This window comes from Microcaecilia unicolor, chromosome 9 (assembly GCF_901765095.1).
Source record: "Microcaecilia unicolor chromosome 9, aMicUni1.1, whole genome shotgun sequence".
NCBI lineage: Eukaryota > Metazoa > Chordata > Amphibia > Gymnophiona > Siphonopidae > Microcaecilia > Microcaecilia unicolor.
Window position 1 is genome coordinate 144986179 of NC_044039.1, and position 24703 is coordinate 145010881.

A 24703-nucleotide genomic window follows, 5' to 3' on the forward strand; every position below is an offset into this window, starting at 1 on the left:
TGTTTATTTGTTTGGAAAATGTTTTTTTATTTCCAACAGTTTCAGTTTGTTTGACCCCTACTTTACTTATTTGATATTTTTATAGAACTGTGCACAATGACTCCAATATATCTTTAATTAGCGGTAATGGCAAACCTAGAGTCCATTACTTCATAAGAACTAGAATTGGCTTCCCCATGTGCATTATTTTCTCTTTCTCTCGAGATATAGATAGATATAGATACACACTTTGAAACTGATGTACCACTTCACTGCACAGTCATTCTGTTTTTATATAGCTAATCACCACCCATTTAGGTTTTGATTATCCGGAATACTTAAAATCAAAGTGCAGTGTGAAGACCTATAGAAAGGTCTCAGAAAACTGAGAAGTTAAAATGTCTTATATATTGCTTAAATAGTTGAACATAGAGAAATCAATCTCATAGAGCTTAAACAGCTGCTCTATCTGTTTTTCACTCAATTTTTCAAGATACTCTTTAGTAATCTGTTCATTAGTCCGTGGCTCTGTCTTATGCTTTTTGAATGTAGGATAGTGCAGACCCTCAGGGACCCCGAAGCTTCTGAGGAGGCCAGCGGCATCTTGATTTAGAGTCTCCAACTTGCCAATTATATCATACCGAATGCGACAAGGATCACAGACTTTGTACATTGGCCTCCAATGAACGTCATTCATTTTTTCTTGCAAGATGAAGTTAACAAATTCCTGAAAAGTCACCTTTTCTTCAGATGTCAAAGACTTCTGGAAAGCTGCCTTAATAGGATTTATAAATCTTTCAGTGTATGCTGGGTTAACATGTAATAATTTGTCTCTGTAAGCAGAAACCAACCTCTCAAAGGGATCTCGGGTGAACATCATTTTGGTGTAATTATTGAGCAGTTCCAGTTGTTGCATGGAAGGATAAGAAATCAGTCTCCTCAGCAATGGTGTGCTGTGGATGTTCATCAAAACTGAGCTCCTGTTAATGTTCTCATTGTCCAATGCATTAGTTTCATTGGTCATGTTCATCGCAAGGAGGAGAAAGATCCTCTTCCAGTTGGAGCAACCTGCCTTAGGTACACTACAAAAGATTATTTTATGGCTCGGCATTACAAACAGCTGGTAGGCAACATGGGGATTCAGTCTTTTGGCCTGATTAGTGAGATTGTATTTCATGCAGGTAGAGTTCAATATAAGCTTGCGTTGCATTTGACTTATCTCCCATGTTTGCGTAGGACCTGGAAGAGATGATAAAATGAGAGAAATAAGAAGGGAAGATAGGATTCCTTCCTAGCAATCATGTTAATAAGGACAATAAGAAAAAATTTATTAAAGCACCAGTCCGTTTTCATTTGGATATTCACTGATATGTTTTTGTTTTATGTTCAAGGACACTAGATAATAACCCCTTTGTAGTCTAATATATGAGTGTAGCAATGTGGTTTTTGCAAATTATTTTTATGCTTTACGGCTATTGTTCTCTCTCATATGTTTTCTGGATTCTTAATAAATACGCTTCATGTAATAATATAATTTCTTGTAACAATACTGAGATAGTTGTAACATGGAAGTTGGCTTATGTGCATGTCCCTTATGGACAATTATGTTTGTGCGACTCATTCATTGATTGTTTTGGAGTCTTTTGTTTTGGTAATTGCTTTTTAGAAGTATATATGTTTTATCTATTTATCTATTTAGTTACTATATTTATGTGCCTTAATTCCTAATATTTTTGTAACTCTTGTTTTTTTTTATTGTAAATTTGAACAAAATTTACAAGCAATAAAATACTTGTCCAGACAACAGGATAACATCATTACTAATATTTCTAAGTACTGCTGTTGATGTGTTTATGTACTTGTTGTACCATGCCTATATCCCAGGCTTAAACAAATCCAACCAGTAAGGTAGGGGCTCTTAACCTTTTTTGGTGTCTGCACCCTCTTAGCTGATTAATGAAACCCTTGCACCTGCTCATAGCCGCCGAGAGGGGGGGCAGGGGGGGGACAGAATTCCCCGGACCTGGGCCTCCAAGGGGGGCCCGGCGCCGCAGTCCCACCCGCCCTCCATTGTCGACCGTCTGCCCCCTGCATTGAAATCGCAGTTTCACCTCCATGAAAGCAGCGCTGCAGGCAGCAGAACGCCTCCCTTCGGGTCTCCTTCCCTCCCTGTGTCCCGCCCTCGTCTGATGTAACTTCCGCGAGGGCGGGACACAAGGAGGGAAGGAGGGCCAAAGGGAGGCATTCTGCTGCCTGCAGCGCTGCTTTCACTGAGGTGAGACTGCGATTTCAATGCAGGGGGCCCAGTGGCGGACGGAGGGGGAGCGGCGGCGGTGACCCCGGGGGGGGGGGTGGAGGAGGGAGCAGTGGCTGTGGCGACCTCGGGGGGGGGGGGTGGAGGGGAGAGAGGGGCGGTGCGGGCAGCATGGGCGGGGCCCCGGGGGCAGCCTTGCCCCGGGCCCAGCCCAGTCTCTCGGCGACCCTGCGCCTGCTTCCCCATGTCCACTAGTGACTAGTAGCAGCTATATATATCACTGAGGGGTCCTTAGTGTGCTAACAGATTTAGTGTACAGTATTGATTAGCATGCACTAAATGATATTTCACCCATTATATTCCTATGGGTATCATCATTTAGCATGTGCTAATCACTAGCGCACGCTAAATTTGTTAGCGCACCTTAGTATAAGGACACTTAAGTGTTAGCTGCTAACATGTGGCTAAAATTACAATAGTACACAGTACCAATAACTTTCCTAAGAACTGCCTTCACTCTTCAATATATTGCCTCAGATTTCAAGTTGACCTCTTTCCACACTAGTTGGGGATGTTGGCACCACTGGTTAAGAACCCCTGTAGTATGGGTTTGTCATTTTTCTCTGGACGCACACCTTGGTGGCAATTCTATAAACTGATGCCTCAATCAAAGAAAAAGGGTTATGGGGTTGGGTGGTAGTGGGCTCTTCATAAAATTGGGATCACAAGTTTTTCAGTTTTTTATTGTAAGGTGTTTTGCTCACTGTTTTCTTTTTTGTTTACTCATTGCCTGCAACAGCTTGACGACTGTGCCTAGACTTGCTGTTCAGTTGTTCGCTATATGGTTATCTTGATCCTGAATAAAATACATTAAACCATAAATTGATGCCTCATTGTAGGCACCACACAGGGGCAGGCTTAGCACCAATTCCATAACAGCTCAAGGTTGCATCTAGACAGTTATATTAGTGCAGCCAGCCCTGATATCTCATTTGATGTCATGAAGAAGCTCATGGAACTCAGCCAACAGCTTCAGGCGATCGTCTGGGGTGGGCGAGTGCTCTCACTCACAATCAACATTCTATGTTGGTGGAGGCATGGATCCTTCATCTCCCAACGCCATCTTAGCTGCTGCACACTGAGCAGAGGGTTTCAATGTATCATCTTAACTGCCACCACGAGGGGAGGTTGCAGCTATGGTTGATAGGAAAATTCCTTAAAGCTGGGTTGCTGAGATTGCAACATTTTCCCTCAGATGATGACACCCTTTAAAACTGGGTCAAGATAGGTAAACGAAAGCACAAGATGTCTGGGATAAGCTGATGATTTAAAAGAGGGCATCCAGAGCAAAAAGCTCAGGCATCCATCTTGGTTCATGATGTCACCCTTCCCCCCAGTAAGCCATTTTTTGCTGTGGCAAACACGGATTCGTGCTTACCACAGCTTTGTAAAAGGGCCTCAAAGCATTTTATTGAAGCCCTTAAGGGAAGCAGGGCAAGCTCTTTTATTTTTCTGGAACCTGATATCTTTTAAATCAGATTCCTGTCATTAATTGGGAATCCAAATTTTTCTCCAGGCATAGACAATGAATGCAGTGTTTAGAAAATTACAAACTATAGCTGCGTAGTGCAAGGTTCCACATTAGGAGTCACCGACCGGGAAAGGGATCTAGGTGTCATCATTGATGATATATTGAAACCCTCTGCTCAACGTGCGGCCGCAGCAAAGAAAGCAAATAGAATGTTAGGTGTTATTAGGAAAGGAATGGAAAACAAAAATGAGGACGTTATAATGCCTTTGTATTGCTCCATGGTGCGACTGCACCTCGACTATTGTGTGCAATTGTGGTCACCGCATCTCAAAGAAGATAGTGGCATTAGAAAAGGTACAGAGAAAGGCGACAAAAATAAAGGGGATGGGATGACTTCCCTATGAGGAAAGACTGAAGTGGCTAGGGCTCTTCAGCTTGGAGAAAAGATGGGAGATATGATAGAGATCTATAAAATAATGAGTAGGGTGGAACGGATAGACATAGCTTTTGGGTGACTGCACTCCACTTTAGCTCTTATATAAAACCAAACTGTGTGAATGATATGCCAGCAATCCTGCTAGATGGGAGCCACAGCACGTCTGTAACATTTCTAGATATGAAGCCCATTTTGTTGTGTACAGTGTATCTCCATTACAGAAACAACTCTGTAACCAGCTAATCTGTTTCTTCTCCCAATTCAGTTTCTCTCTTTTTCTGATCTTGAGCAAACTGATCCTTGGTCAGTTTCTTCTTAATTTGTTCCAAAATATCCTGCTTTCTAGTGCCCACAATAAAGTTCTCAGCCCGAAGTATAGTCATTCATCTCTCTTGTTCAGATGTCTCTTCCATCTCCAAGACAATGCATCTGCCTTGCTATTCTAAAAACCTGGCCAATAGGTCAAACTGAAATTGAATTGAGAAAACTAATGACCAGCCTGCCTCGAATTAATATTTTGCATAATCTTTAGAAATTCCAAGTTCTTGTGAAATGTGAGTCCTTGGTTTGTTGACATGTCCCCTTCTGAAGGCTGCAAGACTTGCCGGAGCCTCAGCTTCTGGAAGAGACTTGCATGGATGAACCTCTGACCTCCTGCCAACAGGTGTCAGCAGGCTCCCACCAGGCTAGCTGGTTGCTTTGGTCTGCTCCATGCCTGCAATTTCTTCTGAGACTGTCTTGTCTCTGGTGGATTTGGATTTAAGCTCAGTACTTGATTGACCTCTTTGCAAGTGTTACCTCATTTTTGGATTTCTCATTGCTTCTTTTCCATGCTTCAGATCCCATGGAAGCCTCCTTGTCTCAGTACCACTATATCTGCTGGGTTCCTCTCCTGGGATGTCTCGGGGACCAGTATGCTAAAAATGCTGGCCCCTCCTACATCCCAATGGCTTGATTTTCTCTGTTTTTCACTTAACAAAAATAGCGTGGAAGATAGAAATAGGTATTTAATTCTAAGGAAGCAGATAGAAGACATTCTAAACAGGAGAGCAAGGATCCATATTAATATTAACAAGTATAAGTTATATCAATGAGGAACCAAGGCAAGGGAATTACTTGCTAATCTCGTGCAGCCTTCTAGGAAACTCCATCAGGTTACTTGAATAAAAGGGGATAGGAATGTGATATATACAAAGGAAAGTGATCCAATTTGTCAGATTCTACCAGGAGTTATATAGTAAGGGCCCTTATTTTTTTTAATTATTATTATTGTAAATTTGGATCCTGTAATGTTGAGGCAGCCTGGGCAAAGAAATCATATTAATTTGGTGTTTAACTTTGGTTCAGTCCTGTAAAGTGGAAGAATGCCATCTGGGTTTAATTTGCTCAGAAGTCTAGCTTTTGCTAGACTAGAGGTTAGAAAGGTCAGAGAGAAATGAAACTCTCTTTGTCCCTTTTTGAGTTAATGTTAGTTCAAAGGTATTATTTACCACATCTGGAGGCCATTATAAGCAAGGCATACTGGACAGTTTCGCAGGCAGATTAAAGGATTAGGCTAATGCTGGTTAGAAGAAGATAGTTTACATATAGATATTCTAGATGGTTTAGATTTTGTCTTATAAGGAATTCTGATTTCTGCTTATTTTAGAATATGTTTTATTCTGTGTAATTAATAAGTTCTATTTCTATGTAGAATATCTTTTCAATTCAGTGTTACATCTTTGACTGACTTTTCAAGTGAACTTTGTCTGCAGTTTAAGAGGTCATCATCTGGTTTGAATTATCCACAGTCCTAGCTAGTTTTGTGTATGAAACTAATAGGTGAAAGAGGTCAGGGAAAGTCAAGTCATCTCCTTGATGAATAGCTAAATGTAGGACTGGTATCCTGAAAGTAATAACAAATCATGTATGTGTGCCATTAAGCAAGATTGGCCCCTTGACCCCTTAATGAATGCCAGAGTCCAGTTAGCAGTTTAAGCTATGACTGGGAATATGAGAAATAATAATAAAATGCAAGAGATAGGTGCCACATTGTCTAGTTTGAGAGGCCCCAGGTCATAGGTCAGTTTAGGAAATATCTCAAACCTATGTAACTGATATTTTGGAGTAAATGTATAGAGATAATTAGTTCAAGACAGGGTAATCAATCTATTCTTTACCATCTGGTGAGAAAGGGGGGCTAGAGAGGTGTAGGACCCTATATAACTGAGAGCAGAGGCAGCTTACGTTAGAGGACAGACAGGAGACGCAGGATCCAGAGAGCTGAGAAAGAGAAGAAGAGACCTAGAGCTGATGTCCTACTTTGTTTGCTGGCAAATAAAGAAGATTTCTCTCTCATTCTGGTGTGTGGTGTTTGACTCCTGAAGTACCACAGATTCTGCTAATAATAGTGGTAATTCCTGCAACAATGTGAACGAGTATGATTTTCAATTTATAATTTTCCTTTCTTTTGTTCATTTTTTTTCTCATAGAATATATTTGTGAATCATACTTTTCTGTACAGTGTTTTTGCTTGGTTGTAAATTTGAAATATTGTTGAATAAAAAAAAAACTAGATCAAAGGCAGCCAACAGATCTAGCAGCACAGGTGACTCATAAATAAACTGACTTCCCTCAGTATGGGACCTAGAATAACTAACTGGGTTAAAAATTGATTGAATGGAAGGAGACAAAGGGTAGTGGTAAATGAAGCTTGCTCTGAAGATAGGGACATTCTGAGTGGAGTACTGCAGGGATTGGTCCTAGGGCTGGCTCTTTTTAACATCTTTGTGAGTGATATTGCAGAAGGGCTGTCTGGTAAGGTTTGTCTCCTTGCGGATGATACCAAACTCTGCAACAGGGTGGACACCCAGGAAGGTGTGAATAACATGAGGAAGGAGCTAGCAAAGCTTGAGGAATGGTCCAACACAGTGCACTCCATTTAAGTGCACATCAGATAAGCGCATGCTCTGTTTAACTGCATGCCGTACTTCTGTCCCGATTTTGGTGCCATCAATTTCTACTGGGACAAACTTCGGTTTAGCCCACCACTGATAAGTGCAAGATTCGCTTATATGCATGGTTTAAGACCACTCCTCTGCAGGAAAGACTCCGCATAAGCGCGCGCACGGAATATGGAAGCCGATTGGCGTGTGACAACCAACGAGATTTCAAATTTACCGCCCCCTTAACTGCCACAGGCAGAATAAGTGAAAGAATGCTGTTAGAGTGTACACTGGGGTCGTTGTCGTCACGCAACTGTAAGACTAACACTGGCTGAACGAATAGAAGTTCTTAAAAAAATAGAAAACAAAGTCAAGCATCTATTGCTAAAGAATATGGTGTTAATCCCAGTCAAATTTCACGTATCTTGAAGCAGGAAGACCAGCTTCTGGAAGACAAACAATACAAATCCACAACGGAAACGAAAATGGGCGGGAAAAGCTGAGGAGGTAGAAGATGCTCTTCTGTGATTTTCTCAAGTCAGAAGCAGACAGTTTCCTGTCAGTGGTCCACTGCTTATGGAGAAAGCTAATCAGCTAGCTGAAAGTCTTGGACTAACTGAATTCAAAGCCACTGTTGGATGGTTGGAAAGATGGAAGGAGAGGAACAACATAAAATTCCACAAACAGCATGGTGAAAAACAAGACGCTGATGACTTTGGTGCTGAAAATTGGATTGTTTCAGTTCTTCCTACTATCTTGAACGAGCTTGCACCTCATGACATTTTCAATGCTGATGAAAACAGTCTCTACTGGCGAGCGATTCCTGATGGAACACTTGCATTCAAACAAGCTGAAATTACAAGAAGTAAAACGACGAAGGACCGACTGATGATCCTTCTTTGATGCAATATGGATGGGAGTGAGAAGTTGGAACCACTCGTCATTGGAAAGAGCAAACAGCCCCGTTGCTTCAAGAATGTTAAGCGACTTCTTGTGTCATACGAGACTAACGCAAATTCATGGATGACTGTGGAAATTTGGAAGCAGTGGCTAAAGAAGTTAGACACTAGAATGCGGGCACAAAAGCGTCAGATTTTGTTGCTTTGTGATAATTGTGCTGCACACAGTGATGATGTCAGGTGGTCTTCCTGCCACCAAACGCTACCTCTCTGATCCAACCTATGGATCAGGGCATAATAGCCAATTTCAAAGAACATTATCGGGCTCTTGTGCTACGCCATCTGATGAGCGTTATGGATGACCAAACTGGCAGGGATAAACGTGCTGTTGAACTGGCTCATAATCTATCACTGTTGGATTCCTTACATATGCAGAAAGAAGCCTGGAATCATGTTACACAGGCAACCATTGTGAACTGCTACAAGCGGGCAAGCTTTGTTAAGGATGTGGAGAGGGATGAAACAGATGCAGCTGTTGCAAACGCGTCAGATGAACAGGCTATAGACATCCCAGCCTGTGTTACTGAAGAGGAGTTTCATAACTACGTAGCTGTTGATTACGATCTACAAACAGCTGACGACAGCACTGATGTCCAGATATGCGCCTACACGCAGGCAATGGCTGATGATGAAACAGATGATGAAGTGAGCAGCGAGGCACATGCTGACGAAATTCAACAACCTCCTGTTACTTTTGCAAGAGTGCTGGAGAGTCTCAACACCGTGCGGGCCTATCTGAAGGCCACTGGATGTCAGTGCTATGACAGTTTTTACCGTCTGGCAGATTTAGTCTATGGAACTCACATACACAAGAGTGTACAGAGGACTATGGCTGATTACTTCAAGTAAGCCTAACATCAATTAACGGAGACTGTATACTGTACATATAATAAACAGTACTGTACATATGTTTATCAAATGTCAAGCTTCTTTGTGTCACAACGGTTAAGTGCACGCTCCAGTTAACTGCATGTATTTCTTGGTCCCAGACCCTTGCACTTAGGCGGATTGCACTGTATTTGGCAACTAAGATTTAATGCTATAAAAATGCAGGGTCATGCATTTGGGTCACAAGAATCCAAGGGAACAGTGTACAAAGGAAGAGTGGGACTTGGGTGTGATTGTGTCTGATGATCTTAAAGTGGCCAAACAGGTAGAAAAAGCGATGGTCAAAGCCAGAAGGATGTTGGATGCATAAAGAGAGGGATGACCAGGTGATGGTGCCCTTGTATAAGTCTCTAGTGAGGCCCCATTTAGAGTACTGTGTCCAGTTCTGGAGACCACACCTATGGAAAGATATAAAAAGGATGGAGTCGGTCCAGAGGGCGGCTACAAAATTGGTAAGCAGTCTTTGACATAAAACATATAAGGATAGGCTTATGAACCTCAACATGTATATGCTAGAAAAGAGGAGAGAAAGAGGAGATATGATAGAAACATTTAAATATCTCAGGGGCATTAATGTACAGGAAAAGAGCCTTTTTCCAAATGGAGGAAAATACTGGAATGAGGGGGCATATGATGAAGTTAAGAAGAAATAGGCTTAAGAGAAATCGAAGAAAGTATTCATTTACGGAAAGGGTAGTGGAAGTGTGGAATGGCCTCCTGGTTGTGGAAACGAGGACTGTGTCAGAGTTTAAGAAAGCATGGGACAAGCATGAGGGATCCCTTAGGAAAAGGAGAAGTTAAGGATTACGGAGGATGGGCAGACTGGATGGGCCATCTGCTATCACATTTCTATGTTTCTATCTAATAATGATCTGAGTTCTGCTACTAGTGATAACAAACATCTGCACATGTTAATGCTAGAGACACCCTTAGGAATATATGGGTGTCTCTAGTGTTAGCACATGCTAATTTTTAGCATGTGCTAAAAACACTAGCACACCTTAGTAAAAAGGGCCCTAAAAGTTTTATGGAAACCTGATTGCATGTAATCAAGTATTTCATGTTTAGCCAAGTGTGACAAAACAGTGGGTTTCTAAGCCTATGAACTGTATTATTTTACTGATGACATGCATTTCTCCTAATTGGCCAGCAGATGGGTGATTATTATTATTATTATTTTTTTTAAGGCTGTACCAGAAGTGACAGTTTTCTTCTTCCCGCCAAAAGCTGTTGGCTTAAGCTGTGAGGTATTTTTTTTAGTTTCAGATAAGGGAGTGGAAAGAGAAGGTTCTCTTTTCCTGAGACCCTGTGAACAGTTAGACTTCACAACCTGTTAGCAACTATATCTTGTTCCTCAACTCCATAGGTACTACTTAGGTAGTAAACAAATGTTTAGATAGTTTTATATTTGATCCATATTCAGTTATCTGTTATTGCCTGTTCTTTTCCACCTGTTTTACATGGTTCACTGTTCTACTCTGACAATAAACCTGGTTTTATTGACTCTTCTTGCCTGGACTGACTAAGAATCCTGGTGGTTTGTGTTTTGGTCTGTGGGTGCTTTCTGGTGACTGTGGTACCCATGAGAATATGGCCCCAATAACCTAGAAATCACCGGGGAATAACCTGAGAGTGAGAGACTTGCCCAGAGGCAAGTGAGACCCAGTCGGTAGGGTGGAGGGTGCTAGTGTAGAGCACAAGCGGCAGGTTCAGGTGGACCTGAGCTGTGCTGGGGACAGACCCTCCAGGTGGCCACAGGATTAGCCCCAGGCGGGTGGCTAGGCATTTCATCACACCATGTATTTATTGAAGCTGAGAGGCAACACAAGTTCAGAAAGATTAGAGCAGATTTCTGCTGATTTAGGGCCTCTTATCAAGCCACACTAGAGGTTCCTGATGTGGCAATGTTGACAAAGGCCATTCACTTTGAATGGGCTTTGGCAGCATTGCCGCACGGCTTGATAAAAGAGGCCGTCAGTTTGATCCTTCAGAATGGGAGTCAATAGTACTGTATTTATATCTTCTGAAAAGCTACCTGTTGAAACAAGTAAATTACAAAATTTCAGTAGCCATGGTGTGGAACCTAAAGAAAATTATTTTAACATAGCAGTAGGGCATGGATCTAATTTTTTTTTTTAGTATTATGTAATTTATCTTTATGTTTCAACAATTTTATTGAAGACAAAATAAACACAAATTCTATTCTCGAGATGCACATGGTACAAAAATAATGCATAGCCAGCAGTCAACACATTAGTACTTGTGTATACATAACACCGTCTTCAAACTATTAACTTTTACCTTATCTCCCCACCAAAGCATAAGGTTCCTCGAGTACTTTAGCATGGATCTAATTTGTAAACACTTTTATTTTTATTTTATTTATTGAGATTTATTAACCGCCTTTATGAGAAGAGTCGCCCGTGGTGGTGCACAGTAGGTACTGGTTAACCTAAAACTTACAACTTTGTTAACAGCATAACTATACTAAAAATGACCAAATATAAATAAAAATACAATAAATGAGATAAACTTGGGAACAGCAAATTAAAACCTAATAATAGGACCACCATGAAACAGGATCAAAAATATACACATTTAACAGCACTGAAATTCAAATAGCAGAGATATAATATGATATCAGCATAATATTAATGAAACACCTAATAAGCACACAATTAGAACATTCAAATAACATTGCTATGATACTAATGTTTTTCTACAGTACAGCTTACCATGTGGCTGAGGAGCCAAGTGCAGATATATGGGTGGGAACAAGATGGGTGGTACAGAGGCAGTAGGGTTAAATAGATGGGTGGCTAAACTCAAAGCAAGTTCTTTGTACAGTTAAACAAGATATAAGGAACTGGTCTAAATTACAGTATGTGTAGCAAGGTAGTCAGGAGCAAGAGTGGCATATAGTAAGGGGGAAAAGGGACTTGATACATCACCTTTCTGTGGTTTTTGCAACTACCTTCAAGGTGGTTTACGTGGTATATACAGGTACTTATTTATACGAGGGGCAATGGAGGGTTGAGTAACTTGCCCAGAGTCACAAGGAGCTGCAGTGGGAATCAAACCCAGTTCCCCAGCATCAAAGTCCACTGCACTAACCACTAGGTTACTCCTCCTCTCCAAATTGTTTCAGTTACTTATCCCCCCTTTTACAAAGCCACACTAGTGGCTGTTGGTGCGGTAATGCCAACACATCCCATGCACTGTGTTGGCATTACCGTGCAACTTTGTAAAAGGAAGGGTTAGCTAATTGGACTGCAGTTATTGGTACAAATTCAATTCCTAGCTGATCAGCTGGAATTCCAGTGCTAATCAGTTGTCTTGGAAGGTTTCGTTCCCACAATGTACTCTCTACTGGGAATATGAACTGAGTTCTTACTGATGAAATCTTTTGTTTAAAAAATGAAGCACATTCATCTGCAGAAGGAACTAAGGATGGCTTTTGTGCTGGTTTAGAAAACAAAGCTTTCACAATACAGAAGAGTTCTTATGATTGGGTCCCTCTCTGCTTAATTTTGTTGGAAAAATATTAGTTTCTTAGCAGACACTATTTTCTCTTTATAATTTCTAATAACTTTGCACCAGTTTAGTCTATCTTTTTCCTGATGGGAATATGGCCATAATCTCTCTAGCTTTCTACAATTGTACTTTAAAACTGTCAGTTCCGGTGTAAACCAAGGAGAATAGTGACTCTGATTTAACCCATTTCAGAGGTACTGTAGGTATCTGCCCTTAGTGCGCTCACAATCTAAGTTTTTGTACCTGGGGCAATGGACAGTTAAGTCCAGGGTCACAAGGAACCACAATAGGAATTGAACCCAGTTCCCCCATTTCTAAGCCTACTCAGGCTACCTATATTCAGCACTGTTGCCTATCCATGTAATGGCGATGAATATATATAGATATATTAGAAAAATTGTAGCCAGCAATGTAAAAAGTACAGTGACCACCGGGTCTGAATACTGACCTGCATACATTCATAGCCAGATAAGTCACCTTATTTTTCTTGACGAAATCATTTTTATTGAGAAATCAATTACAGAAATCTTCAGAATGAATAAGCTCACATATGAGGCTTAAAATGGCCATGAGAATGTTTACCTATTTGTAACCATGATGCTATCAGCAGTACCTTTTAAATTCTGCATACTGTAACGGGGTACAAACCAAGTAGCCACCCCTGAATGAAAGTCATCTTTTACCTCCACTACAGTTTAACTAGAGTGATTTTTTTTACTTACTTTCCTTCCATGGATGCCACAATTGGACCTTTTGTATATGAAAGAAAAACCCAAGCATGAAGATAGACATGGCAAGTAACATGAACCATCCCAGAAACAGTTTCATCATAATCTCCAGCTTCTTGTGGAAGAGAAGTGAAGAACCTCCTGGGCTAAAAAAAGATGCTTCTCCAACAGTCTGAGTCAGCTATGAACAGAACAAATGGAAGATTGCCATGAAGCTTGTATATATATTGTTGCAGTCAGAGCATGTGTACCCAGCTAATTCCTGCTTCATCCTGGTTATGAGACTTCAAATTCTCTTCTACCATGCCTTTGATGGAGAGACATAACTGATACATAACTGAGCCTTGTGAGCGTGGGGCTTCTCCTACTCAGCTGGCATACAATAAATGACATTTGAGTGGCTCACAGTATACTCTTCCTTTTGAAATTAAACTGAAGGGCAGAGCTGTCAGACTACTATGTACAGCAGTATTTCAACAGAGTCAACTCTTTCCTTAGGTACCCTGTTTCCCCGAAAGTAAGTCATCCTCCGAAAATAAGACCTAGTAGAGGTTTTCCTGAATTGGTAGATATAAGGCCTCCCTCGAAAGTAAGACCTAGCAAATTTTTATTTGAAAGCAGGGCCGCCGAGGGCCGGACAAGGCCGCCCCCGGCCCACACCCGAGGTCGCCGGGCCCCTCCCCCTCCGTCGCTCCCGGAACTAACCTTAAACGCCTCCTTTCACCTTCACAGCAAGCAGCAGCAGGACAGACCTCTCCTTCCTTCCGTGCCCCGCCCTCACAGACGTTACGTCAGGTGAGGGCGGGACACAGAAGGAAGGAGTGGCCTGCCCTGCTGCTGCTTGCTGCAAAGGTGAAAGGAGGCGTTTAAGGTTAGTTCCTGGAGCGACGGAGGGTGGGCGGGCCAACCCCAATCCAACCCCGATCCTTCCCCGAAAAATAAGACAGCCCTTGAAAATAAGACCTAGCGCATTTTGGGGGGCAAAAATTAATATAAGACAGTGTCTTATTTTCGGGGAAACACGGTAATGAGGTCACCTGAGACCCAGCCAGGAGAAGGTGAAGAGGTACTTGGTAATGGTCTGTAAGGGTTTCTCAACCCTGTCCTGGAAGCATAGGAGCCAGCTCTGTGGTTGCTGAAGGTGCTTGAGCATTCCCAATATTGAACAAATTCCTTGACTGAGTCTAGGGAAAGGTAATTTCCATTGGGGTTTAACATCCCAAATTTTGAAATGTTGGCTCCTATGCCTGGAGGTACATCCAACTGTTCTAGTTTTCAGGAAAGGTATAATTAATATGCATGAGATAGATTTACATACATTTCAGTGTGCTGGGTCTCCAGTCTCATTGTGGCTGTCCTGAAAACCCAGCTGGCTATGTATAACTCCATAAAAGAGTCTGGAAATACTAGTTTATAATGTTATATTAATGCAACATGCACAATTGAGCATGTCACTAACTGATTTCAGCTCACCAAAGGTGAAAGGCTGCTTCAGGAGATAGTTCAGCCTATCCAACACCCTAAAACATTCTGAAATATCAGAAAAAAAAACTGTAGGGTACTCTAGAAGTTATTTTCTGCTCTTGCAGGTGTTCAGTACTATACTTACCATTATATTGCCTCAAGAAGAATATCCACCATGATGATCTTTCATACAAGACAAGCTGAGGTATCACTTCAAAAGACAAAGCACAGAGATATGAAGTTTCATTAGCAGTTTCTTAGTGTTGGGTGATTGGGTCATCTCATCCTCTTTCAGTTTCATTTTATTTTTATACACTGCCACTCTGAACTACTCAATGTGGTACTATAATAAATAAAATGTAAACCCAATAATAAAATAATTATTAAACAACTGAAGTCTTGCATTTAGTAAAGCAGGGGTCCTGAAATCCAGTCTTCAAGGTCCATCATCCAGCCTGGTTTTCAGGACTTCCACAATGAATATGTATGAGATCTATTTGCATGCAGTGGAAGAAGTGAATACAGATAGATCTCATACATATTCATTGTGGAAATCCTAAAACCAGGCTGGGTGGTGGACCTTGAGGACTGAATTTGAAGAAGTGGACCTCAAGGACTGGGTTTGAGGACCCTGCAGTAAAGGTTTCAAAACTTAGTTCAGTAGAGCAGGGGAGAGTTTGCTATAGCCTGTAGACCAAAACTCTCTCACTGAACCATTTAATCCAGCTCACCCATCCTTAACTGTTTACGTTAATAAAAAAGGGTGCTGGCCTACAGGTAGACACCACAGGCTGTTGATAAGTAGATGAATAGGGGCGGAGTTACTATATGCACAGAAGAAAAAGGAAAAAGAGCCACAACGCTGCCAGGTACCATGTCGCAGGTAAGAGAAGGCAGCTGGGTACCACTGCCGTGCACTAACGAGAGGAGGCAGTCTCTCTGTGGAAGTTGACTGAGCTGTAAGGAAGCAAGCCTCAAAGGTAGGGGAAGGAATGCTGGGGTCTGTCTGGCAGAGTACTGGGGATCCAGCTGAGGAAAGTACTTGGGTCTGGCTGGGGAGAAGGAAGGGCAGACGTTGTGGGTCTGTCTGAGCAGAATACTGGGCTCAGTGTTTATTTTATACTCCTAGGCTACATAATTTAACACCTAAAATTTTGCATTGTAAAGCCTTAATTCTTTTTTTATATAGCCTGGGAATATAGTATGTTCCCCCCCCCCCCCCAGCCTGATCAGTGTTTGGAGTGAGAGGAACCCCATCCCCCAACTCCCTTACTGAAGCTCTGGGAGAGGGTCTCCTACCCCTGATACAGATAAGAACCACAAATGTGGCCCTGCATAAAATGAAGTTTGCCTACTTCTGCAGTATAGCATCTGCTGCCCTATGGTCAGGCCATTAAAATAAGTTTTGTTCTTTACTCTCAGGAGCACACTATTGAGACGCAACTAGCTTTTTGTTTTTTTGTTTTTTTAATTTATAGAAGTCTTTAATAGGTTTTGAGAAACAATACAAAAGCAAAGAAATCACATCCGTTAACTTTAGCTAATACATTACATGGGCCAAGCCATTTTTGAACAAGAGCAAGCCATTTTTTCTCCTGAAACTTTAAGGGGGCAAATTGTTTAGGTCAGTTATCCATGTAAATAGACATTTAATTGTCTATCTGAAGATTGCTCTTATGCAGTTTGGCTAAGACAATGCAAGGGTTCATAGCACATACACTCTTAGCCAGATTAAGAGGAAGCATTTTGGTTAAAGGAGGAGAATAACTTGTGTAAATTTTGAGCCCATGGAAGTCAAGTGGTTTTTTTTTTTTTATAATGCCAGCTGCTGCATGTTTTTTTTTTATACCTGCATATTCACCACCGGGCCATATTCAGTTACTATTGTTGAATAACTTAGCCACCAACATATACCCAGGTACCGCTGATATTCTGAGAGGTACTACTACTACTACTACTACTATTTAGCATTTCTATAGCGCTACAAAGCATACGCAGCGCTGCACAAACATAGAAGAAAGACAGTCCCTGCTCAAAGAGCTTACAATCTAATAGATAGATAGATAACTACTTGGATTAAATTAGAACAGCCTTTTTGCTGTCTTAACTTTGTCTGGGTAATAATCTGGTTAGTGTAATGCAGGGGTTCTCATCCCAGTCCTCGGGACATAGCCAGCCAGTCAGGTTTTCAGATTACCCATGCTGAATATACATGAGATAGAGTTGCATAGAATGGAGGTAGTCCATGCTAATATACATATCCCATACATATTTATTGTGGATATCTTGAAAACCCGATTGGCTATGTGTGACCTGAGTACTGGGTTGAGAACCCCTGGTGCAATGAATATCTCCCTTCCCAACCCTATCCTGGCTCTGCCCTGGCACTACCCAGATAGCGCTGAGGCATTCTGTCCAGATTTTCAGACGTATTATCCAGATAATGTGGCTGATCATTTTGGTATAGACCAGTGGTGTAGCCAGACCTGACATTATATATATAGCTACGCCCCTGGTATAGACCTGGTAAGTAGGACTTACTTGAGTAGGGCAGGTCCTACCCAGATAAATCCTGCTGAACATTGAACCCTGTATTTTTAAATCTATGAGCATTTTTTTATATAACAGGGGCGTAGCTATGGGTGGGCCCAGGCCCGCCCAATCTTGGCTCAGGCCCGCCCGCCTGCCTGCCAAGTCTCCCACATTCAGCGGGAGACTCCCGCTTTGGCAGGTCATCTTCCGCACTCCCGCCAAAGCGGGAAAGTCTCCCGCTGCCGCTGCGATGATCCTCCGCTGCTTCTCTGTGAGCAGCCTCAGCAAAAGAAGAAAATGAAACGCGGGACAGCAGCAGCCTTCAGGCATGCACTGTTGGCTCTGCCGTCCTCTGCCCCCGCTGACATCAATTTCCTGTTCCGACAAGGGCTGAGGACCGGCAGACCGACAGCGCATGCCTGAAGGCTGCTGCGGCCCCACGCTTCATTTTCTTCTTTTGTTGAGGCTGCTCATAGTGGCATGGGGGGGGGGGGGGAGAGAGATCAAAGATGTTGGATGGGGACAGAAAAAGGGGAAACACTGGATGAAAGGAGGAAGAGAGAGGAGATGGATGAAAGGAGGGAGACACTGGACAGAAGGTGGAGAGCGAGAGAAGATGTTGGTGGAAGGGAGAGAGAGAAAGAAAGAAAGGGGACATGCTGAATGGAAAGAAAGAGTTGGGATGCTGGATAGAAGAAGGGTACAGAGAGAAAGATGAATGGAAAGAGGGGACATGGAAAAGGGCAGGGGAGAGACAAGCTGTTGGGGAGAAGGAAGGGGAGCAAGGGGGAGACCTTGGTTGGTCAGATGGAGAGAGAAACAGGAGAAATGCTGGATGAAAGGAGGGAGAGAGAGGAAAAATGCTAGAAGTAGGGCACACTACTCATGCCTATATATATATATATATATATATATATATATATATATATATATATATTAGTGCCCACCCGCCACTGATATAGAAATTTTACTCATTCAAAAAATCAGCTGCAAGAGTCCATGGATATTTTGTACCCTGAGTAATTTTCAAAAAGAAAGTATGCAAGTACATAGTACCTGTGAATTTTGCACTATAGTGGGCTGTTTGGAAAATGCTCACTAAAGCATCATTGCCCAAGAGCAGCATGAATGACCAATACACCTTGTAAAATATTAAAGTGCATTTATTGGAGAGGTGGTTTGAAATGAGAAAGAAAAATATATGAAACCTCATCTGAAGAGAAGTTCTCAGTGAGACGGGATCTGTTCTGTTAGGGGCAGGATGATAGTTCAGCATGGCTCATTGGCAGGCAGTAAAATATTACATTACATTCTAATCCAGAGCTTCCCAAATGGGGTCACAAAACCTGCTTTTGGGATCATGACTCTCCATAGATGCATCATTGTTCTTCAATGTGGAGCTGAAGGCCATATGCAAGTTACTGTACTGTGTCAAAAAAGATCACTAGCTGTGATCAAATTGTACATATAAAATGATTATAACTGCTAACAGTAAACAATTAAAATATGTTTAAAGAAAGGAACAAATTGTGCAGGTGTAACAGAAGTGTTTTTGCTGGTCAGATAAACCCTAACAGCAGGAGGGGACCCATGAGGTGGCCCAAGCTGATCTATGTGTTGCTCAGGAATGAGTGTGGGAGATGGAAAAACAAAGAAAAGGGAGTGGGGATTGGACTGGAAAAGAGTTTTGCTGAAAGGCTGCAATTATAAGCTTGAGCCTACAGAGGGCTGAGATTCTAAAGGAGCTAAAACAGAGTGAACACCTCTGTCACTCTCTACTTGAAAGGAGAGGGAAGGGTTTATCTCAGTGCTGGAACAACTGCAGCTACAGGGCTTGGCCAAAAAAAGATTTAGGTTCCAAAAGAGTGTTTTCTTTGCTCTGGGAAATCTGTGAAACCTGTACTGATAGTGCAGGACATGGATAAGAGGATTAGAAAATCCTAAGAGTTAAATTCACAGATGTGTTTGTTGGAAATTTCCTGGGAGAAGGGAGAGAAATCTCACTGGCTAAAACCCTTCTACCTCAGGTGGAAGCACCAGGTGCCACAAGGGACCTGGAGGAGGACACCTGCCAGGACAGGCCCCGAACCCAAGAAAAAAAATGTGTCAAATGAATGTAGGAGGATCAAGCTCACTCCGCTGAGTGCTTGCTCACCTTGGGTTGCAGCAGCATGATCAGTACTGGGGATGGAATTGGTAACAACAGAAGCCCAGCTGCTACTGAGGAATAGATCCCACCCAATATCTTCCAGTTCCGTTCTTCACTCATCCTGACCTGGTGCTGGCCCGTCTGACTGTCCAAGTCCTGTGCTGCTTCTCTGCATCCTCTGGCTTCTTTCTTAGCTGACCTGCCATTCCCATTCTGTAGTCCCAGTGTCCATAGCTCCTGGTTCTCTCTCACCCAATTTGTCTCCCTTGATTTTCTCTTTGGTACAAATCTAGAAACACACAATTAAGCCTAGCTGCTGATTAAGGAATATTTCACAGCTGCTCAGTACTATGGTCTGGACAGTTACCACAACCCATTTGTTTTCATCTGTCATTTTATGTTTGAAAGGTGCTGCTAAACACAGATAGCTACATGAGGCTGTCTATTACAAAGCATTGGGCTTACCGCTTGCTAAAACGGAAGTACCGCCAGGCTACTGCAGCAGCCTGGCGATAGTTTCTACCCCCAGCATGCGCCATTTCCAGTGCTACAAAAATATTTTAATTTTTGTAGCGTCAGTGTGCACCCAGAGGTAATCAGGCAGTGTTGCGTGTTGCCTGGTTACCGCCAAGTTAGCACGGGAGCCCTTACCGCTACCTCAATGGGTGGCGGTAAGTGTTTCCCGCCCCCCAAATGGGCACACAGCAAGTGCTTCACTTGCTGCATAGTCATTTCTTTTAAAAAATAAAGAACCTTTTACCTGCTGAGGTAAAAGAGGGGCCTCAGCACGTATCAAAAACACACGCCAACTCCAGCTCAGGCTCCCTTTTGCCACAGCTTCATAAAAGGTCACCTTAAGTCTTGTAAGACGACCTAATAAAATATACAGAGCAGTAGTTACTCTAAAACTATCCTGAGAACATGTCTGGATAGAGAGAAACAGATAAATATGGCAGATATGATGCAATCTACATATTAAAACTGATGTTTTACCATTCATGATGTAATTTTCCTATCGTATTTTTGCATCAGGTTTTTTTTTTTTTTTAAAAACAAAATCAGGATCTAACTCAGGATCTGAAACTTAAAATGGGAGGGGGCTTAACTAATTGAATAAAAGGGTCAATATTCAGTTGGTGGTAGTGTTTTGATGACCAACACCAACATTATGCTAGACCTAGTAGATTTACCCCTCAGGAACGCTAAAAAATCATCCCGCACATTCCTGAACCTTCACTTCCCTAGATGTAAAGGCCTAAAATACAAACAAACGCACGCGTCAAGCTTTTCCTACCTGAGCACGCAGCAATGGAATGCACTACCGCTTAACCTTAAAACTATCCACGAACTAACCAACTTTTGTAAATCTCTAAAGACCTACCTCTTCAAAAAGGAATACCACAATAATCAAGAATCGTAAATGTAATAATCCTCCACCTCTAGACCTATATGTACCTACACGTGGAACTGCTTACCTCTTATATTCTTTTGCTTAATCTTATCATGCTTATCCTGGCATGCTTTGTAATACAAACTAGTATTTAATTTGTTAATCTTATCATGCTCAATCTCTTTGCTATATAATACAAACTGGTACCAAATCTGTTAAGGCGAAAGCCATAACGATACACTGTAAGCCACATTGAGCCTGCAAAGAGGTGGGAAAATGTGGGATACAAATGCAATAATAATTATTCCTGGATATTCCCTTTTTTGGTCTCTCTTATCCTTTCCCTATTTCTTCTTACACTGTTCCTTCTATCCTAATTCATGTAATTGTAATTGTAAAACAACTGGTCTGGCTTTAGCCTTATCAGTACATTGTAAGCCACTTTGAGTCTGCATACCTGTGGAAAAAAGTGGGATATAAATGTGCAAATAAATAAATATTCAATGCTGGGCCACGTCCAGTGTTTGGCATTGAATATCTGGTTTACGCAGGACCGGTTAACACATGGCTGGTCAAGTCGATATTCAGAACTTAACCAGCCATGGGTTGCTGCATAAAGATAGGACTGTGTTTTATGCTGTCCCATTTATGCAGTTATCTTGACCTGTTAAGTGCTGAATATCAGCATTTAACCAGCCAAGTGCCGACTCTGCCTCTTAGACACCCCCAAAATAGCCGACTTTCACTTAGATGCTAACCTCTTATTTTCAGCAGAAAAAAACGGTTAAGTGCTATAGAAAATTAGTGGATAGCCTTGAATAAGTGATTTAACCATCTAGCAGCCATTTCTGGCAGGTTAAACATTTTGAATATCCACCAGGATGTCACAACTAGAACAACTGCAAATATGGATCAGAATCCAAAAATCTGATTACAGACATGAAACTGGTCCCATCTACTGGTCACTACAATCATAAAACAATGAGCTCAGCTCTACCAGCAAAGAGCATAATCTACTGTAAAAACATTTTGGAGAAATGTACAATGGTCTCTTAGTTTCACCTGTTCAATTAAAATCAGTTTTTAAGAGTCATTCTCTAACTGAAAAATCACCCGCCTGTTGTAGCTTTAAAGTATTCATATCACTATATTAGCATAAGTCTAAAATTTAAAGGGCAGCTCAAAGCACCTCACTTTCTGAGAGAAAGCAAGGCAACTGCCTAGTCTGCCTAAAAGTTACACCAGTTCTGTGCACCACATGTTTCTGGAGTGAGAGAATCTTTTCTGATAATATGGACCCTGTTATTTACCAGCTTTAGGCTCTCTTTTCTCTTTATATCCAGTCAACACTCAGAAAGCAACTTAGAAACATAAAAGAAATATGAAAGCCACGATACTGATAAGATACAGTCGGTATCAGCAATAGTCACTTCAAGTCTTAGGTGTCTGTTTTGTAGCCTAAAATTATTTATTATTATTATTATTACTATTTATTGTATTTATATCCCACTTTATCCCAAAGTGGTATACAATGTGAACATACATAATTCAAAAACTTACATAACAATACAATAACATAAAACAATTAAATTTAAAATATCATATTTTGCTGCTAGCCTTGAAAAAAAAAGTCCATATCAAGTTTGAGATTAGTCATCCCCAAATTATCTAACAAAAATATGTTTTTTATAAGTTTCATAAAATTTGATCTATCAGAACACAATCTCAAATAACCAGGTAGTTGATTTATTTATTTATTTGGATTTTGCCCACACCTTTTTCAGTAGTAGTTCAAGGTGAGTTACATTCAGGTACACTGCATATTTCTCTGTCCCAGGAGGGCTCACAATCTAAGTTTGTACCTGAGGCAATGGAGGGTTAGGTGATTTGCCCAAGATCACAAGGAGCAGCAGTGGGATTTGAACTGGCCACCTCTGGAGGTCAAGGCCGGTGCTCTAACCACTAGGCCACTCCTCCATTAGAAAGAAAGAATCACCCCTGCAACCAATAAAGCTTTCTTATGATTATCCGCAAATTTACAAATTGGGACATAAAGGGGGTCTTTTACTTAGGTGTGCTGGTGTTTTTAGCGCATGCTAAAAATAGGTGCACGCTAAATGCTAAAGACGCCCATAGGAATACATTGGAGTCTTTAGCGTGCGCTAAAAATACCAGCATGCCTTAGTAAAAGACCCCCATAATTGCTTAGTTTCTTAATGTAAAGATCGCCTTGGTTGATACAAGATCAAAGCATCTGAAAAATGCATCGGTACTATAGCATGAATTCTTTGATGAATTAACATGAGCACTCATCTAAGTGAACTTCAGCTTCACCACTAGCAACTAAATGCCTCTCTTTTTTCTAAATAAAAAAATGGAAAATGTTTCAAAATTAGAAAGTCTTAATGCAGGGGCAATAATCACAGATACATACAAATGAAGCCCAGCACAATAACAACAAATAATCAAGTAAAGGTAAGCAAAGTTACACTATAACACAGGAGACCTCTGCAATGATTCGTTTCATGCCGGGAGCTCACTAGTATCATTGGTCTCACAACATGCCACAGAAATTTATTTCTCAAAGTACAAAACTTTAATAGATACTTATCTAGTAGAAAAATCCTTAAATATATTTCTTAAAATGCACTTATCTTAATCAACTTAACAAGTGTTCCACTGGCTCAGACCCTCGTCAACATGATATGTTTCACTATGCTGCATCAGGGCTTGGTCCTAAACTGATTCTGGTAACAACTCAGCATCTTTTGTTAGCATCAGTGTAGGACTAAGCCCTGACGGAGCTTAGCGAAACATGTCATGTTGCCGTGGGTCTGAGACAGTGAAACACTTGTTAAGTTGATTAAGATAAGTGCATTTTAAGAAATATATTTAAGGATTTTTCTACTAGAGAGTACCTATTAAAGTTTTGTATTTTGAGAAATAAATTTCGGTGGCATGTTGTGAGACCAATGATGATACTAGTGAGCTGTCAATCAGTGCTCCCAGCATGAATCAAGTCACTGCCAAAGTCTCCTGTGTCGTAGTTTAACTTTGCTTACCTTTACTTTATTATTTTTGTTATTGCACTGGGCTTCATTTGTATTTATCTTTTTTCTAAAGCAGACATACAGCTGCAAAGTTCAATGGTTCACCAGCCATTGTGTGTTGTCCCAATTGTGCTTTAATTTGTCTTTTAGATAGGTAGTGGAGCTCTTGCTCTATGGATGCCTTTTAATTAGCTACCGAAGCTCCCTTTTGGTCTCCCAATATTTTAGCCTACTTCTGAAAGGATATCCATATATATTTGCATGTGGTTTTTTTTTGTTACATTTGTAACCCACGCTTTCCCACTCATGGCAGGCTCAATACGGCTTACATGGGGCAATGGAGTTCTCCCCTCTACCCCCATTAGCATTTTGTTTTTGGTGTCCCATCCTCACCAGATTTGCCAGGCATGTCAAGAGTACATGAGGATTCTGAAAGGGTTAAGGGTTTTTTTTAATGTGTGCACATCCTAGAAAACAGACTCCTTCAACAGTAGATTAAACTTCTCATTTCCTATTTGTCATTTTTTTTGTTCGCTACTTCTCTTTAAATAGCTGTTGATACATTTTAAATAATAAAAAAAAGCAGTTCTAATTCCTCAGAAGGAATCTAAATCACCTTTTTTTTTTCAAACCACTACACAGTCTGTGATTATCAAATATATAAAAAAAAAAAGTAACTACCAACCTTCAGCCAAATTTCTCAGTATAGCAGAGGTCAGGACCACAGTCTTCAATTACGCTATTAAAAGAAACTTGGTGTAGAAGATAAATTCCTTATAGTCACCAAAGACAGAGAAACAAATTGCTCCAGCTGAAAGGCTGCTGACTTCTCTCTCAAATGCTAGGTCAGATTAATCATATGCTAATGAGCATTTACACAGGAAC

At 41.2% G+C, this 24703-nt stretch overlaps 1 protein-coding gene across 6 annotated transcripts; it reads right to left on the reverse strand.

The window, feature by feature from the left end:
• Positions 1-24703, reverse strand: LOC115478151 (carbohydrate sulfotransferase 8-like). Of its 6 annotated transcripts, none has more exons than XM_030215401.1 (4): positions 24504-24703; positions 14843-14908; positions 13228-13414; positions 1-1218 (listed from the first exon to the last, which is right to left on the reverse strand). In XM_030215401.1, the coding sequence occupies exons 2-4, from the start codon at positions 14843-14845 to the stop codon at positions 383-385; spliced, it is 1026 nt and encodes a 341-aa protein (XP_030071261.1). In that variant the 5' UTR covers positions 14846-14908; positions 24504-24703; the 3' UTR covers positions 1-382. The 6 variants fall into 6 exon arrangements, 5 of the variants coding, with proteins under 5 accessions (XP_030071261.1, XP_030071265.1, XP_030071264.1 ...); XM_030215405.1 differs by having other exon boundaries at positions 14839-14908; XM_030215404.1 differs by lacking the exon at positions 13228-13414 and adding an exon at positions 19505-19667.